The 20,093-nt window shown below is 42.1% G+C and overlaps 1 protein-coding gene across 5 annotated transcripts in view; it reads right to left on the reverse strand.

Annotated features, from left to right (window-relative positions):
• SEMA5A (semaphorin 5A) overlaps positions 1–20,093 on the reverse strand; it is a 534,007-nt gene that overhangs the window by 197,271 nt on the left and 316,643 nt on the right. For all 5 annotated transcript variants that reach the window (XM_065905244.1, XM_065905242.1, XM_065905243.1 and 2 more), the window contains one exon: positions 3,135–3,197. In XM_065905244.1, the coding sequence (XP_065761316.1) occupies positions 3,135–3,197 (63 nt within the window). The remainder of the gene's footprint in view (positions 1–3,134; positions 3,198–20,093) is intronic.

Genomic DNA, 20,093 nt, shown 5'->3' on the forward strand with positions numbered 1-20,093 from the left:
ATGTGAAGAACTGACTCATTGGAAAAGACCCTGATGCTGGGAAAGATTGAAGGCAGGAGAAGTAGGGGATGACAGAGGATGAGATGGTTGGACGGCATCACCGACTCAATGGACATGAGTAAGCTCCGGGAGTTGGTGACGGACAGGGAGGCCTGGTGTGCTGCAGTCCATGGGGTCACAAAGAGTCGGACACGACTGAGTGACTGAACTGAACTGAAGAGGGAGAAGAAAGCCCAGGGGCCCTGGGGTCACCAGTGTCACCAGACAAGGGACAGCGCTGGTCTGAGAACCATGGCCAGAGCGGCCAGTGTTTCCCATCCGTGGATCTTGCCGGAAGAAAGAAAGTCACGTTTCCAGCCCTCACACCCAAGCTGATCTGTTTCACTGTTCAGTACAGAGAGTCTTCCTTGAAGCATTTCTTCTGTGCCAAGGAGTAAGGAACAAAAGTGCAGGAATCCACCCATCAGACGTGTAAGTGTTAGAGGGCGGAGAGGAAAGGCATATAGGAAGCCCCTTTTCAAAAGCTTTATATATAATATATACAAATTCCACTGAATTTATTACAGAGGTAAATAAATTTACTATGTTCTGATTCATTTATTTTGGGGGGAATTTTAAGAGACACTCTAGTGTGATTCTTTGGAACTTGGTGCTACCTTTAAATCATCTGTGTCTCTGATGACTTATCTCAGAGGAATTTTTGAGGTTAAATATAACTTTCAGTAAAGAGCCTTCAGCAACTTCAGCTTTTTATCAACGTCTCCAAGTGTTTCTCTAGCTATTGGCATTTTCTTTCTCCTCTTCCTTCTTTCTAGCTCTTTCCTCAGTTTTTGGGAAACTGAATGACTAAGTGTGCTGAGACCCGCCTCCGTGTATGTCAATCAGAACCGCTGATTTAAAAGACAAAGGAACAGGGGATGAAACTGGATAAAATAAAGTGCGCAGCAGTCTTGCACAAACACAGGTGGTGTGAGGATACTTCACCAGCGCCCTCTCCCCAATTGCTGTGTGTCTCCCAAGCTCTTGGCCTTGGGACCACACTTTGCACAGAGAGCCCTCTCTGCCGCTGTGTGTCTGCTTCTTCTGTAACCTTAAGTGTGATTCACATGGGAAAGGCCCACATTCCAGTAAATAAGACGATCACTAACAGAACGATCCCTGGTCGTTCAGACAGTAACGAGTCTGCCTGCAATGCTGGAGAGCCAGGTTCGATGCCTGGGTCGGGAAGATCCCCTGGAGAGGGGAATGGCAACCAACTCCAGTATTTTTGCCTGGGAAATCCCACGAACAGAGGAACCTGGCAGGGTACAGTCCATGGGGTTGCAAAGAGTTGGACACGACTAAGCGACTTCACTTTCTTTCAACACAATGAAACATCATGAGCTTAGGGATCAGCTGCAGAAGAATTCCTTCAGGATGAGCCAGTATGATTTTCTCAAAATATAAAATTCCTTGGAAAAAGGACTGAGGCCTCTTACTGAGCTGACCAGTTGTGTGAAGGTAGATTGAAGAATTAATGCTTTTGAACTGCGGTGCTGAAGAAGACTCTTGATAGTCCCTTGGACTGCAAGGAGATTAAACCGGTCAATCCTCAAGGAAATCAACCCTGTATATTCATTGGAAGGTCTGATGCTGAAGCTGAAACTCCAATACTTTGGCCACCTGAGGCAAAGAGCCAACTCTTTAGAAAAGACCCTGATGCTGGGAAAGATTGAGGGCAAGAGGAAAAGGGGATGATGGAGGATGAGATGGTTGGATGGCATCATCGACTCAATGGACATGAGTTTAAGCAAACTCTGGGAGATGGGGAAGGACAGGGAAGCCTGGCGTGCTGCAGTCCGTGGGGTCACGACTGAGTGAATGAACCGCAAGACCTGTGATGTGCACAGGAATTCAAGAGATGTATCTCCAACCTTAGCGATAATCTACCCTTGGGAACTTGAGGATGTAGATATTCATTCGGAGACAGAGAGAGAGAGAGAGAGCTCATTTTAAAGATGTGGATGTTAGTCGCTCAGTTGTGTCTGACTCTTTGTGACCCCGTGGACTGCAGCCCTCCAGGCTCCTCTGTGCCTGGGATTCTCCAGGCAAGAATACTGGAGTGGGTAGCCATTCCCTTCTCCAGGGGATCTTCCCGACCCAAGGATCAAACCCATGTCTCTTGCATTGCAGGCAGATGCTTTACTATCTGAGCCACTAGGGAAGGCCCTATATTTTATTTAACATATAAAGATATGTTAAGATACATTATTAAAAAATCTCAAATCATTTTTGATCCAGTAATTAGGTTTATTATACAATCACTTCCTGGAGAGAGCTGCAAGGTATGATCGCTGTGCTGTGCTCATTTGTTCAGTTGTGTCCAACTCTTTGTGTCTCCATGGACTGTAGCCTCCCAAACTCCACTGTCCATGGAATTTTTCAGGCAAGAATCATGGAATGGGTAGCCATTTGCTCCTCCAGGGAACCTTTCCAACCCAAAGATCAAACCTGTGTCTCTTGTATTGCAGGCAGATTCTTTTTTTTTTTTTTTTTTTAATGGTGATTCCTGCCTGGTTTTATTTTTTTTTTTTCTTTTTCAGTGGGTTTTGTCATACATTGATATGAATCAGCCATAGAGTTACACGTATTCCCCATCCCGGTCCCCCATCCCACCTCCCTCTCCACCCGATTCCTCTGGGTCTTCCCAGCCCACCAGGCCCGAGCACTTGACTCATGCCTCCCACCTGTGCTGGTGGTCTATTTCACCACAGATAATATACATGCTGTTCTTTGAACCACTGAGCCATCCAGGAAGCCCATCAGGAATGATTAGGGGGAATTAAAATAGCATTTTCAAAATTCAGGTCCATATTTTTCTAAATAACATCATAACCAATTAATTTCATGTCTCATTCTAATGATTGGGAGGGCAAATTAGATCTGCTATGTTCTGAATCCTAACAACTGACTATTGTTCATCTCACTTTTAAATGGCAGAACCTTGAGAATTTCCTGTGTGTATATTTTGAATCATTTTTCATTCATTTTTCAGTTTCCATGGCACCATAACCAGGAGTAACCTTCATATTAAAATATTCTACATACTGGCCTTCAAGTCAGTGATGACATGCCCGTGACAGCATCCTCCTTACCTGGGACTTGCCTTTGCTGTAACAGGCCTTCTTGGTTGCTTCATCACACTCCCACTCCACAGCCTGTAAGAAACGCCAGTGTGATATCAACTGTTAGGACTGTGACTTAATAAGAGGAAAGCAAACAATAAGGCACTGGTACCCAGAAGGGGTGATGCAGAGAGGCCACAGCACCCAGCATCTTCACACTCACAAAGTTTACACAAAATGCATGTCATCCGGTCATGTGGGTTTACACTGAGCTTTCAAAGGGAAGCATTTTAAAGATCTCATCCTCTAAGTATTTTCATTTATGCAGCAATAATGTGATATTTCAAACATCGCCATAAGACAGGCACACGCTATGAGTCAGTGACTCTGACACAGTGATGACAGAAACACTCACTTCAGTGCATCATGGAATAGATTCTTAAGATGCTGAAAACAGAAGCCGTGGAACAAACTGATCCAAATCCTCATGTAGACATGTATATCTTAATAGTCTGTCATTTATCAGTATTCATAGATAATGAAGCGAGGTTGACTGCGTGTATCCCTACTCCCCAAACACACATATAGATGATGAATAGTCAATAAAATAAGCAGCTCATGCAAAGCCCAGCTACTACTTCCTTCCAAAGCCACTAATTTCCATACTCTCATTAGCTCCCACTAAATACTGAGAGCTACAGCTTCTAAATTTCTTCCCTCACTTTCCAGATCTAACTCACGCTGATCAATTTGATATGCATCCTTTGACACCTGATGCTAACTCACAAGTGGACCTGTGCTTAGTCAAGATAACACACAGCACTCACTTCACAGGAAGAAAGGATGCTTGCAAGCTTTAATGGCTGGTATGTTGAGATTGGGAATCATATTTTGAACAGATTTAAGCATCTGCGGTATTTATATTTTCTACTATTTTATTGAATGTGCACTTTCATAGGGCCTAAATGTTTCCTTTATTCTATCCGTCTGTCATCACAATATTGTCGTATTTTCCTGTTACAGTTGGATTTCTGAAGAATTCAAGAGTTCTGAAGAACCAGATGAATCATTACCAGAAAAAAAAAAAAAAAAAAAAACATTGAAGTGAGGGACAATTTGTTGTTAGTTTGGATTACTGCTACATAATAAACTAAGTGAAAAAACACTAATGCTAGATATTATGCAAGAGAATAAAGGCTTCACTCTTACTTTTAAAAAGAATGTTTTTTTTTCTCTAACTCTTCTGAACTGAGGAAAATAACAAAAGTCATATCAACACCATTATCTAACATCTACTGTTCTCCAAAGAATGTTACATAAGAGATTAAAACATAAAACACCACATTTTCCAAATCTTATCTTGCTTATCAAATATGAATCCACAAGAAAAGTGTTCTAGAGAGAATCACTTAAGGGCCTTTCAAACAGAAACAATACTATAACTGTTTTCCCGTGTGCAGACTTAGAGATTTTTGTCCGTGTCAACATCTGATGAAAGAATTTGTTCTTTCTTCCTGTGATGTTTTCCTGTTCATAATGCTTAATGGCACCAAGAAGGTTAGAGCTAATTAGCATCTAATGCAAACAAATGACTTGAATTTCACACTAGAGAGACAGATCCTTTTATGAGAAGTGATGACACCTCAGAGAAGAGATAAGAGCTTCACATACAGTTGCATAATTATATATCCCCAGGAAGCACAGATAAACGAAGTGCATTGCTGTAGTTTCGAGTGGAGTGTTCCTTTAGCAGACCTCTGTATAAAAGCTCATCCTGTTGTTTTCATGGAAATAAAGATATCCATGTCTTCTCACTTTCTAAGGTGAGGGCATGTTTATGTGTTTAGTTGTTCAGTCATGTCTGAGTCTTTGCCATCCCATGGGCTGTGTCCATGGGATTCTCCAGCCAAGAATACTACAGTGGGTTGCCTTTCCCTTCTCCAGGGGATCTTCCTGGCCCAGGGATCAAACCTGGGTCTCCTGCATTGCAGGCAGATTCTTTACTATCTGAGCCATCAGGGAAGTCCCACCTTCACCCTTACTCAAACTCAAAAAAGAAATGATACAGTATGGCATTACAGTTGTTGCTTAGTCCCTAAGTTGTATCTGACTCCTTTGTGACTCCACAGACCACAGCCCTCCAGGCTCCTCTGTCCCTGATACTTCCCAGGCAAGTAGGTCACACTTCCTTCTCCAGGGGGTCTTCCCGACCCAGGGTCGGACTTGTGTCTCCTGCATTGGCCAGCGGGTTCTTCACCACTAGAGCCGCCAGGCAAGCCCACAATATGACACAGTCTTCAGCCAAGTAGACCCTGGTATAACCTGGATATTATATTATCAAGGGGACCTAGAGTTATAGATCACAAAGAGGATTTGTGCTGCATAATCGCTAGGCAAATTACTCAGTAAAATGCTTCAGATAATGGGGCATTCCTTGTGGCTCTCGCTTGTCTAGTGAATTTGTTGAAAGTTAAACAGTACTGCACTCATCAGTAAACTTAAGAGCTGAAAGAAGCAGTTAGTGCCAGAGCTACAGGAAGAATATTTATCAAATGCCATCAAAAGTCAAATCCTTCTGATGAAATGGCAAACAATCAGCTTCCCATGTTTTCCTAACATCCAAGTAGCCTTTGCATTCTCAAGATAAACACTGGCCAAGGATTGGAAGGGGATAGTAATAGAAAAAAAAAAATTGTGACAGTTCTTGAACATATGTCACTACTTTATCCAGTTTACCCAGAAAGAGCAACTGCTCACATAAGTTTATTAGACCAACAGAAAATGGAAAAAATCTTACAGATTTTCTAAAGACAGTTATTAAAAGTAGCAAAATTGCTTTCCTGTGGCATTTTTATTACAGTATATCAAGTTTCCAATAATATTCAAATCCAGAATTAATTAAAGACTATGATTATGTAGCTATTCTGTTGATTCACCTTCACCCTGACTAGAAGACAGGATAAAGGGAAATTATATTAAGAAGAGAAATGAACTATCTTTTGTAGAGTTGAACACATGTGATTGGATATCACAGAATTTGATAAAGAATGCAGTTAGAGAAATGTATCTTTTCCAGATTGGCCTAAAATTGGGTGTTCCAGATGAGCACCTTTATTTTTTTTTTCACTCTTGTATTCTATTTTTTTTTTTTTTCTATTTATTTTTATTAGTTGGAGGCTAACTACTTTACAATATTGTAGTGGTTTTTGTCATACATTGACATGAATCAGCCATGGATTTACATGTATTTCCCCATCCCGATCCCCCCTCCCACCTCCCTCTCCACTCGATTCCTCTGGGTCTTCCCAGTGCACCGAGCCCCTTATTTTTCGCTCATTCAGCAAACTAGACTTTACCTGTATGACCTGGTGGCAGCAACGGGTAAAGACGCTTTCACTGGAGAGAAATATGAATTTCAGTGGGACTCTCCAGGATCAGATTTCTCAAAGTTTCTCAGTTATTCTGCTTGAATTAGATTACATTTTAGCCTGGTCACAACTTTTCTTTATTCTGTAAGATTCATAAATTTTTAAAAATCAAGCCATCTTGCTCTAATCTCAATGGAGATTTATTGTGCAGAATGAAATTTTTTGATAATTTTGGAACAAATTCCGCTATGATTTACGAAGCCATCTTTCTGGTTGCCTTGCATTTTGAGACACTTTCTACCCATGCAAACCTGCCTTTATGGCAGTCACCACAAAGGCTAAGGCATTCTATGTCTACATTCTAGGTCTACATTCCACATACATTCTAGGTCTGTTGCACTCAGACCTCGATGCAACACTCGTGATCTTATTTTCTATCTCTGTTTCTTTCACGTCCTTAAATTTTTGTCATCTCTTTGTCTTTTTCTGTAGCAAAAGACCTGGTAGAGAAAACGTATCTAAATGTTTGACTCTATTCTGTATTTAGTCTTCGTTACATTTTTCAAAAGCAGACTTGTTGCAGTGATAATGTGGTTACTCGAATATCCAAAGGCAATGAGTTTGAAATATCTACATCTTAAAAGACACAAAGATTCCAGTTTGTGACTTTTTTTGTCTGTAAATAGTTAGAAATAATCTCTGTGCTATTCAACAACTTACAGAAGTGTTGCTTTATGCACACACATTTACCACTCTCTCATTTAATATTCATTAAATACCGACCAAGTGCAAGACACCAATAGATAATGAACGAAATAAGGAAAAACACACAGAGAGATAATATTCACACAAATCAGACATTAATTTACAATAAAATTTAAGTGACTTCTGTCAGCCTAGTCAGCATCAGGCTAAATCTGAGAATGCATCCAAGGTCATTGTTGTTGTTACAGAAGCATGTTCATCCAGAATCCAGTGGTACACTGAAACTTACAACACCTTTAACTTTCAGGAAGTGACAGAACTTTCAGAGAGAGCAGGTTTATCAAAAATCATGTTATACCTGCAGAAATCCTGGGTGTGTCAAAGCATTTATGGTTTCACGATACAGTATACTCTTCTCTGTCGTGCACACACACACATGTTCTAGTTATGATTAACAGAACTGTGATCTCAGAAGTAAATAGGATGGGAGAAAGAGAAAAAAAAGATTGGCTCCTTTTACGGAGGAGTTACATACATATAAATCCACAGTTCGCGGAAGTATATAAACAAAGCTGTGTATTATCACATTCTGCAGACAGAGAAGTTAATTAGACCGGGACCAGCAAAGGCAGATACTTTTCATAAAAATGAAGAGAACAACATTCTAGGCAGATGGGCCAACACTCTTTCAGCAGATGGCTTTGCTAATTAGATACTGGCAAAAGATAACATGAAAAAAAAAAAAACTAGTTTAATTACACAGTGCCAAAAATTAACAACCACCTGAGGGCTTTTTAAAAAAATATGTTTGCATTCATACTCTTATGTCATGGATTTCTGTGAAATGCTGGAGAATGTTAAATTGTCATGATGATTATAAACAAATTGCTAGGGACCATGAGACTGTATGTGTTCAAAAGAGAAGCAAAATGCAAACGAGTTGGAATTTGAAACAGTTGTGATTTTTATGCGACCTGAGTCAAGCGTCAATCTAGTTATCCTTGGGCAAAGGCAGCTTCGATAATTAGTTTAGGGGTCACACTTGATAGGTTCAAAACAAGTGCAATTGGGAATTCCCTGGGAGTTCAGTGGTTAGGGCTGTACACGTCCATTGCAGGGGGCCTGGGTTTGATCCCTGAACTAAGACACTGGGGGCACTTGAGATGGAAAGGTGTGCACTGCAAGACAAAGGGGTGAAGAGTTGAGTCAATTTGAAAGGATTTGTCCAGTCTGTCTCTGGGTCTTTACTTCTTAGTGGATATTAAGTGTATTCATTCACTTTTAACATCAATTCGCCGTACACGGACATTTACATCTATGGCAAATGTAGGCAAGCCCATTTTATTCTTACTGGCAGTTTCCAAGTCAGAGAATTGGAAGGGGACTTTTATCATATCTTCTAACTACTGTTTTCTGATTCTTACAAAACTGAAGTCATCCAGCATTAGAGAAACATCTGAACCTGAGAGTCCCATACAAATGTGCTATAATCATTGTTTAAATCCTTATATATCAAAGCCCAAGGTTTCCTTCCACAAAATAATGCCAAGTCAAACTTCCTTTGATCCTTGCCCAGTGGAACTCCTAATTTGTCAAACGCTCACTGCGGCTTTTGTTTTATAAGGGGCTTTTTAAATTCAGGACTATTCTTTTTGATTGAGCAGACAAGGTATGAGATTCCTACGGCTGATGTAACAGAGCACCTCAAACGGGGTGGCTTTAAAAAATATAAATTTATTTTCTCACAGTTCCCAAGGGGTAGGTCAGAAATCAGCCAGAGTTGCTTCTTTCTGGGCTCTCCTGCCTCTGGTGACTGCTGGCTATCCTTGACCTTCGTTGGCTCGTGGAAGCAACACTCTGGTCCTTGCAACTGTCATCATAGAGTCCTCCCCTTGTGTGTCTCTGTCCAAATGCACTTCTTAAGAAAACACTGGTGTTTGAATTAGGGCCCACTCAATCCATTATCTTAACTAATTACATCTGCAAAGATTCTGTTTGCTAAAAAGGTCACATGCTGAGAATTGAGTTGAAGATGAGTTTTGGAGGGACCCCATTCAACACAGCGCAGATAGCCAGACATCACGACATAAGAAACCCTGAAACCGACAACAGAGAGCACATTAATGAGGGACATTGTTCTGCTGCAAATGGGCCAGATCTTACCACAGCACGGATAGCAGTTTATAAAACTTCCAGTCAGTTCAGTTCAGTTCAGTTGCTCTGCCGTGTCTGACTCTCTGCGACCCCATTGACCGCAGCACGCTAGGCCTCCCTGTCCATCACCAACTCCCGGAGTTGATGCAAACTCATGTCCGTAGAGTCAGTGATGCCATCCAACTATTGCATCCTCTGTCGTCCCCTCTCCTCCCGCCTTCAATCTTTCCCAGCATCAAGATCTTTTCAAAAGACTTGGCTCTTTGCATCAGGTGGCCAAAGTACTGGAGTTTCAGCTTCAACATTGGTCCTTCCAATGAACACCCAGGACTGATCTCCTTTAGGATGGACTGGTTGGATCTCCTTGCAGGCCAAGAGACTCTGAAGAGTCTCCTCCAACACCACAGTTCAAAAACTTTGGTTACTCTCTCATCACAGTACTACATGCTTTCTATACATTTATCTCACATATATGCCTCTATAATTTTGTGTGGGAAATACCATTAAGGTTATGTTCAGGATGAGGACAGTGGCTAAGCCACTTTGCAAAACCACATAGAAGCTAGTGGGGCACCAGGATTGGAATTTGGTAGCTTGGGGGAAATCTGGGCTCTCATCCACTCTCCTTCACTTTGAAATTGTCAAAGGAACTGATCTTCATTGGAGAAGGAAATGGTAACCCACTCCAGTGTTCTTGCTTGGGAAATCCCAAGGACAGAGGAGCTTGGCAGGTAGGCTACAGTTCATGGGTTTGCAAAACGTTGGACACAATTTAGTCATTGAGCACAACTGACCTTCATTACTGCCTGTAACAGTTTTCTTTTTTCCCTTAATTTAGAAAGTGAAGTAATGTGAAAGTCACTCAGTTGTGTCTGACTCTTGGCAACCCTGTCAGGCTCCTCTGTCCATGGGATTCTCCAGGTAAGAATAGTAGAGTGGGTAGCCTTTCCCTTCTCCAGGGGATCTTCCCGACCAAGGGATCAAACCCAGGTCTCCCGAACTGCAGGTGGATTCTTTACTGTCTGAGCCACTTGGAAGCCCATAATTAAGGAAAAAAGACAAACAAACAACTGTATACTTAAAGCATAGAAATGTGTATACACCTAAATTCGGAGCTGTAGCCATTCAGCAAACATTAATTAATCATACAAGCCATCGATTGCCCTGTCATGGAATGCATTCATTTTTAAAGCCTCTGGGTTCACTCATGGTCCTAGCATTGATTTTAAAGGAGGCATGATTCATCTAACGAAACTCTAGAGTTACAACTGCATGGCCAGGGTATGATATAAAAACTGAGGTTGATTTCGTGACATTACACATCTTATTTTCTTGGGCTCCAAAATCACCACAGATGGTGACTGCAGCCATGAAATTAAAAGACACTTGCTCCTTGGGAGAAAAGCTACGATTAACCTAGCCAGGATATTAAAAAGCAGAGCAGTCACTTTGCCAACAAAGGTCTGTCTAGCCAAAGCTTTGGTTTTTCCAGTAGTCATGTATGGATATGAGAGTTGGACTATAAACAAGGCTGAGAACTGAAGAACTGATGCTTTCAAACTGTGGTGCTGGAGAAGACTCTTGAGCGTCCCTTGAATTGCAAGGAGATCAAACCAGTCAATCCTAAAGGAAATCAACAATGAATATTCATTGAAAGGACTGACACTGAAACTCCAATACTTTGACCACTTAATGCAAAGAACCAACTCACTGGAAAAAGACTCTGATCCTGGGAAAGATTGAGGGCAGGAGGAGAAGCGGATGACAGAGGATGAGATGATTGGTTGGCATCACCAACTCGGTGGGCATGAGTTTGAGTAAGCTCCGGAAGATGGTGAAGGACAGGGAAGCCTGGCATGCTGCAGTCCACGGGGTCTCAAAGAGTCACAACTGAGTGACTGAACAACAACAACAACACATCTCGAATATCTGAACAGTCTGCTCTTGAGACAGCAAGGATATTGTGCTATTAAAACAGATATTGATATCCCATCCCCCCTCTGCCACAGCCTTCCAGGGGGGTCCTTCATTTACCTGGAGGAAAAGTTAAAGCCATCTGCAAGGGTCTACCAGATCTATTCACTTGCCTTCTCTTGGCTTTCCCAGCCCCCATCACCCCCACACCCTGTGCTGATCCTCAGACAAGGCAGATGTGTTTCCTGTGGCCTGTGTACCAGCTCGTCCCACTTTCTGGGACACAAACCTGGCTAATGCCTACACCCCCGGCTCATCTCTGCTCAAGGGTTACCTCCTCACGGGGCCTGTGTGGTCTTGCATGGAAACAGCAACAGGCATTCTCAGCCCCCCTGGAAGGTGACTCCCACTTGGGTAGGCATCTCATCCCCTCGGTTCACTTCTGTGTCCCCAGTGCCTGGAACACTGCTTCACACACAAGAAGTTTGTTCGACAGCCCGCTTGCTGCATACTGGAATAGGCTGAGGAAGCTCTATGCCTACAACCTTGAAGTGGCTCCAGGCACCCTGATGGTGCCCCCCAAGTGGAAGGGACATGTGAGGCTTTGGTACCATACCCTATGAATCTATGGTCCACACACCTCAACAGTGCTTCTTCCAAACCCTCCCCTGACACTGGGAAGAGACACATCAAGGTGGGTGCAGAATCCACCAGAGCAGGGTCCCCAGGCTTTCAGGCAGCAGGGGCTGGTCATGGTAAATCATTTTTCCACAGTCTGGGATGGGGGGGCAGTTTCGAGATGATTCAAGCATGTCCATTTATTATGCTGCCACTGATCTGACAGGAAGCAGAGCTTAGGTGGTAACGTGAGTGAGGTGGGGAGCAGTCATAAATACAGATGGAGCTTTGCTTGCTCACCCACCTCTGGCTTACCATCTGCTGTGTGGTCCAGTTTCTAACAGACCAGGGACAGGTACTGGTCCTTGGCCCAAGAGTTGGGGACCCCTGCACTAGAGTACAGATTTCTACATTTTTTCTGCTTTGTGTGTGTGTGTGTGTGTGCGCGTGCGCTTTCACTTCCTTAAGTAAAATCTTATGTAGAATCTCATATGCTGTTGTTTAGTCACTAAGTCTCACCCAACTCTGTGGCCCCATGGACTATAGCTTGCTGTCAGGTTCCTCTGTCCATGGGATTCTCCAGGCAAGAATACTGAAGTGCGTTGTCGCTTCCTTCTCCAGGGGATCTTCTCGAGCTAGGGATCGAACCTGCATCTCCTGCATTGGCAGGCAGATTTTTTACCTCTGAGCCATCAGGAAAGCCCTATAATCTCATATCAGTTCAGTCGTTCACTCGTGTCCAATGTTTTGCGACCCCATGGACCACAGCACTGAGGGTTGCCAATGCCTTAAATTTTTATATGTGGTATGCATCAATGTAACTAATTTTTAATTAATAGAATTAACATATATGCAATACCTAAAATCCTTTAGCACCTCTAGAATTCTGGGACTCTAGGAGGCATATTTGGTTCTAAGGAACCAAGCATCTTTGATAAGCAACCTAAAGTGCTTGGAGGGACTTTCCTGGCGGTCAGTGGTTAAGACTTCGCCTTCCAATGCAGGAGGTGTGGGTTCGATCCCTGGTCGGGGAACTAAGATCCCACATGCCTCTTGGCCAAAAAAACCAAAACATAAAACAGAAGGAATGTTGTAACAAACTCAAAAGACTTTAAAAACAGTTCACAACCAAAAAACAAAACTTTAAATAAGCAAAATGCTTGGAATGAAACTGAATTTGGAGAAAATGTAACAGAAGGTGAGTTCTAATAATCCTACCCTACTTCTGAACATGAATGAGCCCTTCCTAGATGATTTTGTGAAAAAAAGTGGATTAGGAAGGAGGCCAATATCAAGGACATTATAAAATCTGGTAGAATATTTAGAATTATGACTGTCAGACACCGAGGCACCAAACAACTCTTATATTTTCAAAATGTTGCCATGAGTGAAAATGTTGCTGGAAGGTAAGCTAGCAAGCACAGCTGCTCTTGGTTTCAAAGAAGTTATCTTTATGGATCCAAGAGAGATTGGTTTAAAAAGTGGCATAATGTCCAATTCATCAGAATAAATGTAGGGGTAAAATTGTAATTATGGAGAAATGACTATTTTTATACATAAACTTGCTGAAGTGTTTGTATATAAAGAATCTAATACAAAGTAAATCAAGCATGGGATAAAAGTGTTGACTTCAGAGTGGATTGACTTCTCAAGGGCCAGCCCCTTAACTACATATTTCCCAAATGTCTGAAAAATATTGCTTCAAATGCCATATTTTTAAACATATGATCACATCTTCCATCACACGGAGCAATTCAAACATCATGATATTTGTAATATTTAACAAAAATTGTGACATTCATTAGAAATGAAACAGATATAACACAATCAAATTAAAAGTAGGCATTCTAGCTGATGTAACATTTATTCTACTCATGCAAAGTACCCTGAAAGGAATAAATTGATTAAGTAGTCATGAGAAATATCAGACCAAGGTGAGCTTTTTAACACTACTTGAAGACTTTACAGAACAATGACAAGAGGTCTTGCAAAAAAATAAAAATAAAAGAAGGCAGCAAATTGACATGGAATGCTCTGTTGGACCTCAGTCAACTGGAAGGATAAGCAACTTTGCATAATGAATGTTGTCTTGGAAATGTCTCCACAAGGCTAAATTTGTATGAGGGCTTTGACCAAAGCCTGCTTACACAGAACACTTGACTACTGACAATCACATTTCAGATCCACAGGGAAAAGGGAAGAGAAACAGTTCTGGCCCTACTACAGGAATGAGTTTCCCAGCCATAGAACAAGACCTCACTTAGGAGTGCAGTTAAAGAGTTTCGAAGAGACTGCCTCTCACAGTGAGGGAGTTTAGAAGGGACTGCATCTCACAGTGAAGGACCAAAATGAAGGGCCAAGGTGTTCATTTTGAGGCAACATGAGATGTAGAAAAACAGTCTAGCAACCATAGCATGAATGCAAAGAGATATAGATTCTTTGTTTGACTTAGTTTTATTCTGTTGAGATAAAAAAAAATATATTTTTTGTGTTTTCAAGATTCATTTGTGATCCCATATGTTAGGTTTCTCTTGCTTGAAGCATAAAGTCAACTTTATTGGGTTCATCAGTTTTGGCCCTATTACTGTATATTCTGGCTATATCCTAATGAATGCATCCTTCAGGGACTGTGACCATAACACTCAGCATAAACGTAAATACATGGATGTTTGTTTTTAGTTTTTCCATCAATATTTTCTATTTTTTTCTGAAACTAGCTTCACAAAAACAAATAATTCTTTGTACTCAATTTCTTTTCTTCATGGTTCTAAGAATGTGTGCACTAGAATTCACGGAAGTTCTTATAAAGTCCAGATTATGTATGCTTACTAGGGAATTATTCTATACTCACTGAACCACTTGGAATTTATTTATTGTTCACATTATACACTCTTCCTTCCTGAGATGCACCCTACCACTACAAAGATTGAATTTATTTCAACTTCAAAACGTATTGATCTATTTGTCAGATCACAAAATATATGGAAAATCCTTTATAGGAGTCTTATTCAGTCTTAGTTTCATAAATTCTAGTTTGCAGCTAAGAGAAACAAACATTAAAATTTGTTTTCTGGTATATATTGGGGCAGTTACATTTCTCTCCTATTTTACTTAAAATGTGTAACAGGATGTGTAATTTTTGTTCAAGAAATATTATTTATAATATCATCACAATGTTAAAAGAGAACTTAATGAGCACTATTGATATATTCATTTCCCAGTTAATACTGAAGCCTCATAATTTCATGAATACCTGCTTGAACTTATTCAAGCCAGTAAATAATTTAGTATTCAACAGGAATGTGTGTTTTCACCATTTATTTCATCAAAAATTTGCCTCTTTTCTATAGTATAATCAGTTTATTTATGTGCCAGGGAATTATTATAACTAGTACTAAAGTCTTTGATGAGAAAGAACTCTACCTTGTAAACAAGTCTGAAAGTGTTTCAAGTATGAGAATGAGAACTGGTGGTTTTTTGATATATGCAATGTCTAAGATATTTTGACTGAAAATGGATATTGTTGTTACAGTTTTACAACAGACTGAAATAAACATCACTGTTTCGCCTCACCCCTTTCCATCCATTCTTAGTTGGTCTTTACCTGTATGATAAGCCTGAATTGGCAACTAATTGCCAAGTGTTGCAACTTTCCCAGTTTTGTGTGAAGGAATTTGATTTCCATCTCTATGGCTCTGAGTAGCACCCAGAAACACAATTTTGTGTGTATGTAGGGGCGGGGCATGGTCGGTGGATTTGAATAATGGCCCCCCACAAAAGGTATTCACACACTATTCCCTGGAACCAATGAGTGCTACCTTGTAGGGCAAAAAAGAACTTTACAGATATGATTAAATTAAGGGTCTTGAGGTGAGGAAATTATCCTGCATTATTCAAGCGGGCCCTAAACACGATCAGATGCTTCCTTATGAGAGAGGTAGAGGGAACGGTGACAGAGACCCGGGAACAGCCAATGTGACCACAAGGATGAGATTGAAGGTGTGGCGCCGCCAGCATCTAGAAAAGGCAAAGAAGTGATTCTCCCCTGAACCTCCAGAGAGAGCACAGATGGGGAGATTTAATTTTAGCCCCGTAAAAACCATTTCAAACTCCTGACCTCTACAACTCTGAGAGAATACATTTCTATTGCTACAAGTCACCAAGTTGATGTTAATTTGTCACAACAACCATAGAAAAATGAATACAGGCATAATTACACGTGAATTAGTCACATGCAAACACACACACACACACATGATTTTCACATCATCAGGTCAACAAAGTCATCTTTGTGCTTGTGTTGGACATCTGAGTTGGTCCCTGCAAAGAGGAAACAGGCAGACCCTGCTTTGCAAACACTGCCGGGGGGATGCTTGCAGTGGTTTGGGGGCGCGGAAGGCATCTGGCTTAGGGATGAATCAAGGGAATTTCTCAGGGCAGCAAGGCGTGAGCTTGATGGTGAGGGAACTGACAGGGGAGCATGGGTAATCGTGAAAAGAGAAGGAATTGGCCACTACAAAGGCCTAGAACAGGAAGAAAGTGTGTCCATGTGAGGATCCGAGTCACTGGGGTGGGAACAGAGAGGAATGTGGCTTTCTGGGTTGACGTGTAGCTCAAGACAGGGCTCGCAAACTGTGCCAAGGAGCTCAGTTTTTTTCCTCTGAATTACAAAAAACCACAGATACGATGTTAACCCAGATGTTGGCATGGTGAGGTCAATAACTGAGAAAGTTCTCTCTGGGAGCCTGGAAAGGAGTGTAGCAGGTGAACCATACGTGTAGACAGACATAGAGGCCACTGCAGGCAGCTGGCGGATGCTGAGGGCCTGAAACACACAGGGTCAGTGGGATAAAGCAGAAGGGATGAGTGATCAGCCACCTCGGAGTGGGAAGAGCACCGCCGGCTTAAAAAGTAGATGCCCGGGAGGGAGGCACCCACTCGCCTGGCCAGACTACCGATCACCCATCAGCAGCTTAAGTCTGTCTAACCTTTTGATGAAACAAATTGCACCCACTCCTCTGGCTGGGTCCGAACTAAGCACTGGGCACATTCTGGACTGCCTCCTCTCACTCCATACGTAGCTTCAGAAAAATTAAGCTACCTTCACCATGTGGTTTGAAGGAAAATATAATAGACTGATCCATCTACTATCTTCTGCTAAAGAGCAGAAGAGTTGGCAAAGAGTTGGCAAAAAACCAAATTCATATGTTTTGATCATCACACTCTTGAAACAAAAGTATTTTGGTTCACTGGTAACAAAATTCTGGGTTTTCAAAACCAATTCAATAAGAAAGCACAGTAACCAAAGCAGCAAACCATATTCATCAGGTGAAAGATATCACTAACACTGAAGGAAGTTCCGTAAAAGAACTTCTTTTCCAAAGCCACACAGTAATGACTTCTGTGCTTGGAATTCTACGTCCTGAGACAAACAAATAGGATGATATAAAAGAAATGTGACCTAAATGGGAATCAAAAATGAGGAAAAACATAATCTAACAAGGCTCACGAAGTTGAAATTTGGAAGTGGAAAAAAACAGCGAAAATACAACAGAAAGAATGAAGCTTTTCACATCGGTTAGGCACATTCCTTTTACATTTTCACCTATGTGGAAACTTCTGAGAAAGAAAAATGCTATTAAAAATGAATATCTCTTCGCTTCTAAATAAGCCAAATTCAGAATTCAGGCTGGAGTTTCAGGTACATGGGTTCAATTACTGTCATTCTTAACATTAACAGAGGAAATTTAATGCCATTTTTAGGGAACACTTTGGGTCTGACTGTGACTTTTCAAGTTTTGACTCTGAATTCATTACTGTCTGCCTTTTGAATCAGCATAGTGAGTTCAACTAGACCCAACAGGCAAACATACATGCAGAAAGCTGTCAGTCAATCTGGAGTTGACACAGTGCTCCAGGCATAGCTGGCACAGAGGAGCAATAGAACAGCAGAAACCAGAAACCAGACAATATGTGGCAGGAAAACACCTCTAAAATAGGTGTCAGAAAGACACATCAGGGAAAATGTTCTAGAATCCCTGCTGGGGATGATGTCTGGTGTCCTTCCTCCCATCGCTACACATTCTGTCTTCACCAACAGCCACACGAAGCAGCTACTAGTATTAAATCCATCCTACACAGCAGCTAGAAAGGCAAATAACTTTCCCAAGGTCACCAAGCTGCTAAGCAGATGACCTGGGATTTGAACCCAGGCCACCTGGCTGCAGCCTCTCTGATGTCAGCCCGTGTGCTATGGCCCCTGCTTCCAGTCGGTGGGCTCGGGGACCTCCCAGATTCCTGGTTCCTTCTTGCCTCATCAGAGACCTACTCAAAGATGGAGTTCGCTTGCTTTGAACTTGTCAGAGGAAATAAAATGCGTCTGTTATGCCCGATGTCCGAATCCTCGAGCGGGAATAGAGAAGGCCTCCAAGACAATGCAACTCGCAGAAAGGGAAGTTTATTACTGACTTGAGCCAGGACTCTCTGCCGGAACCAACGCAGTGGTGCTCGGAGAGCCCCGAGCCCAAGCTGTTAGGCAAATTTATAGAGTGAGCGCACGCCGTTGGTTTAAGAGGATTGGTTACAAGTTTGCAAAGCAATTTCATTGGTCAAAAATTTCACACGAGCGGGACTTTCCTGGGGGTTTCCACCCCGTTCCTAATTTCCTAATTGGCAAACAGCGGTAAGCTAATTGGTCCTAATTGGCAAACAGTGGTCAGTGTTAAGCGAAAGCTAATTGGTTGTATCCAGGTGGCCTGATAATCTTACCAAGTAGGAAGGCCTACTCCTAATCAAAGTTGCGTTACTTCTGCTCACCTCACAGCGTCATGTTCTCTTTGTAATAAAAAAGCAAAAAGACTCTTGGGGGGAAAATGGAAAATAAAATGACTTGGTTGAATTACATTGGTTGATGCCAGGGCTTGCAGGATAGGTGGGTAGGGAGGGGGAAGGGGAGGTGGGGTTTCGTGGGGACCGAGTTTCAGTTCAGGTGAAAGGTGAGAAATCTGAGAGACCAATGATGGTGAGAGTTGCATAACAACTAAGTGGCTCTTGGTACCACTGAACTGTACCGTCACATATGGTTAAAATAATATGTTTCATATCATGCAACTTTTACAAGAGAAAAGAAAACGATTTGGTTGAAGAGGTGATGCCCGTTCACTTTGTCTTTACTGAAATTTTGATAAAACCAGTAATAGATTCAGTGCTAATTCCATACTGGGCATGCTCATTCATTTGAACGTGTTGGCAAGCACCCCCTAACCCTTCCCATTGGCGCTCTGAAAAGGCATGGAGAACACAAAAGTAAATCTAATTGAGAACAGTCCGTCGCTATGCAATTCTGCTGAATTACCAATCTCACTTGAAATAATAGCGAAGGCAAGGTGCAGCTCATACATGAGTGGATAAATGTGTAGATAATCCCATCTTCTGGCAGAACAGCTGGGGAAAGATGATTAAACTACATGTAGGTAACTCCCACCAGGTTATATCCCCAAAGTGAATTTATGTGTTGAATTTGAGGGAATAAAGTAAAAGCTCTCCCACAGAAATATCACGGAAGCTGATAAACACTCAGGTCAACAGACCCCTCAATGTCCTGAACAGGGTACGACAGACCCATCCATTACAGGGGCGCAGCCAAGAAGACACAGAATTCCAGGTTGAGATAGTAAGGTTCCAAGTTCTTCTCAGTGAAGCAAAAGATGGTCCCCACCTTCTCACATGGAATATGGAGGGCAACCTCTTCCTCCTCCAGCACAGAGCAGGGGAGCTCACAGGAGGTGTGAAGGACCACGGAAGAAGCCACGCCAAGCCTGAGAAGGAAAATGAGGCGGTACCATGGGGCCTGGGGCACTGCTGGGTTCTTACACTTGCTGGGAGCCAGCCTAACTGGTCTCGCCTAGAATGTGACTCTTCCTGGGGTCCAGAGTCACAAGATTCCACTTGATGTCCTCTTCCCAAAGGACCCAGCCCTTCAGTGCAGGTCAGGCACTCAGTCGCATCCAACTCTTTGTGACCCCACGGACTGCAGCACTGCAGGGAAGCCAGGCTTCCCTGTCCATCACCAACTCATGGAGCGTGCTCAAACTCATGTCCATTGAGGCAGTGATGCCATCCAACCATCTCATCCTCTTTCATCCCCGTCTCCTTCTGCCCTCAATCTTTCTCAGCAACAGGGTATTTTCTAAGGAGTCAGATCTTCGCAACAGGTGGCCAAAGTATTGGA

Source organism: Muntiacus reevesi, chromosome 14 (genome assembly GCF_963930625.1).
Source record: "Muntiacus reevesi chromosome 14, mMunRee1.1, whole genome shotgun sequence".
NCBI classification, from domain to species: domain Eukaryota; kingdom Metazoa; phylum Chordata; class Mammalia; order Artiodactyla; family Cervidae; genus Muntiacus; species Muntiacus reevesi.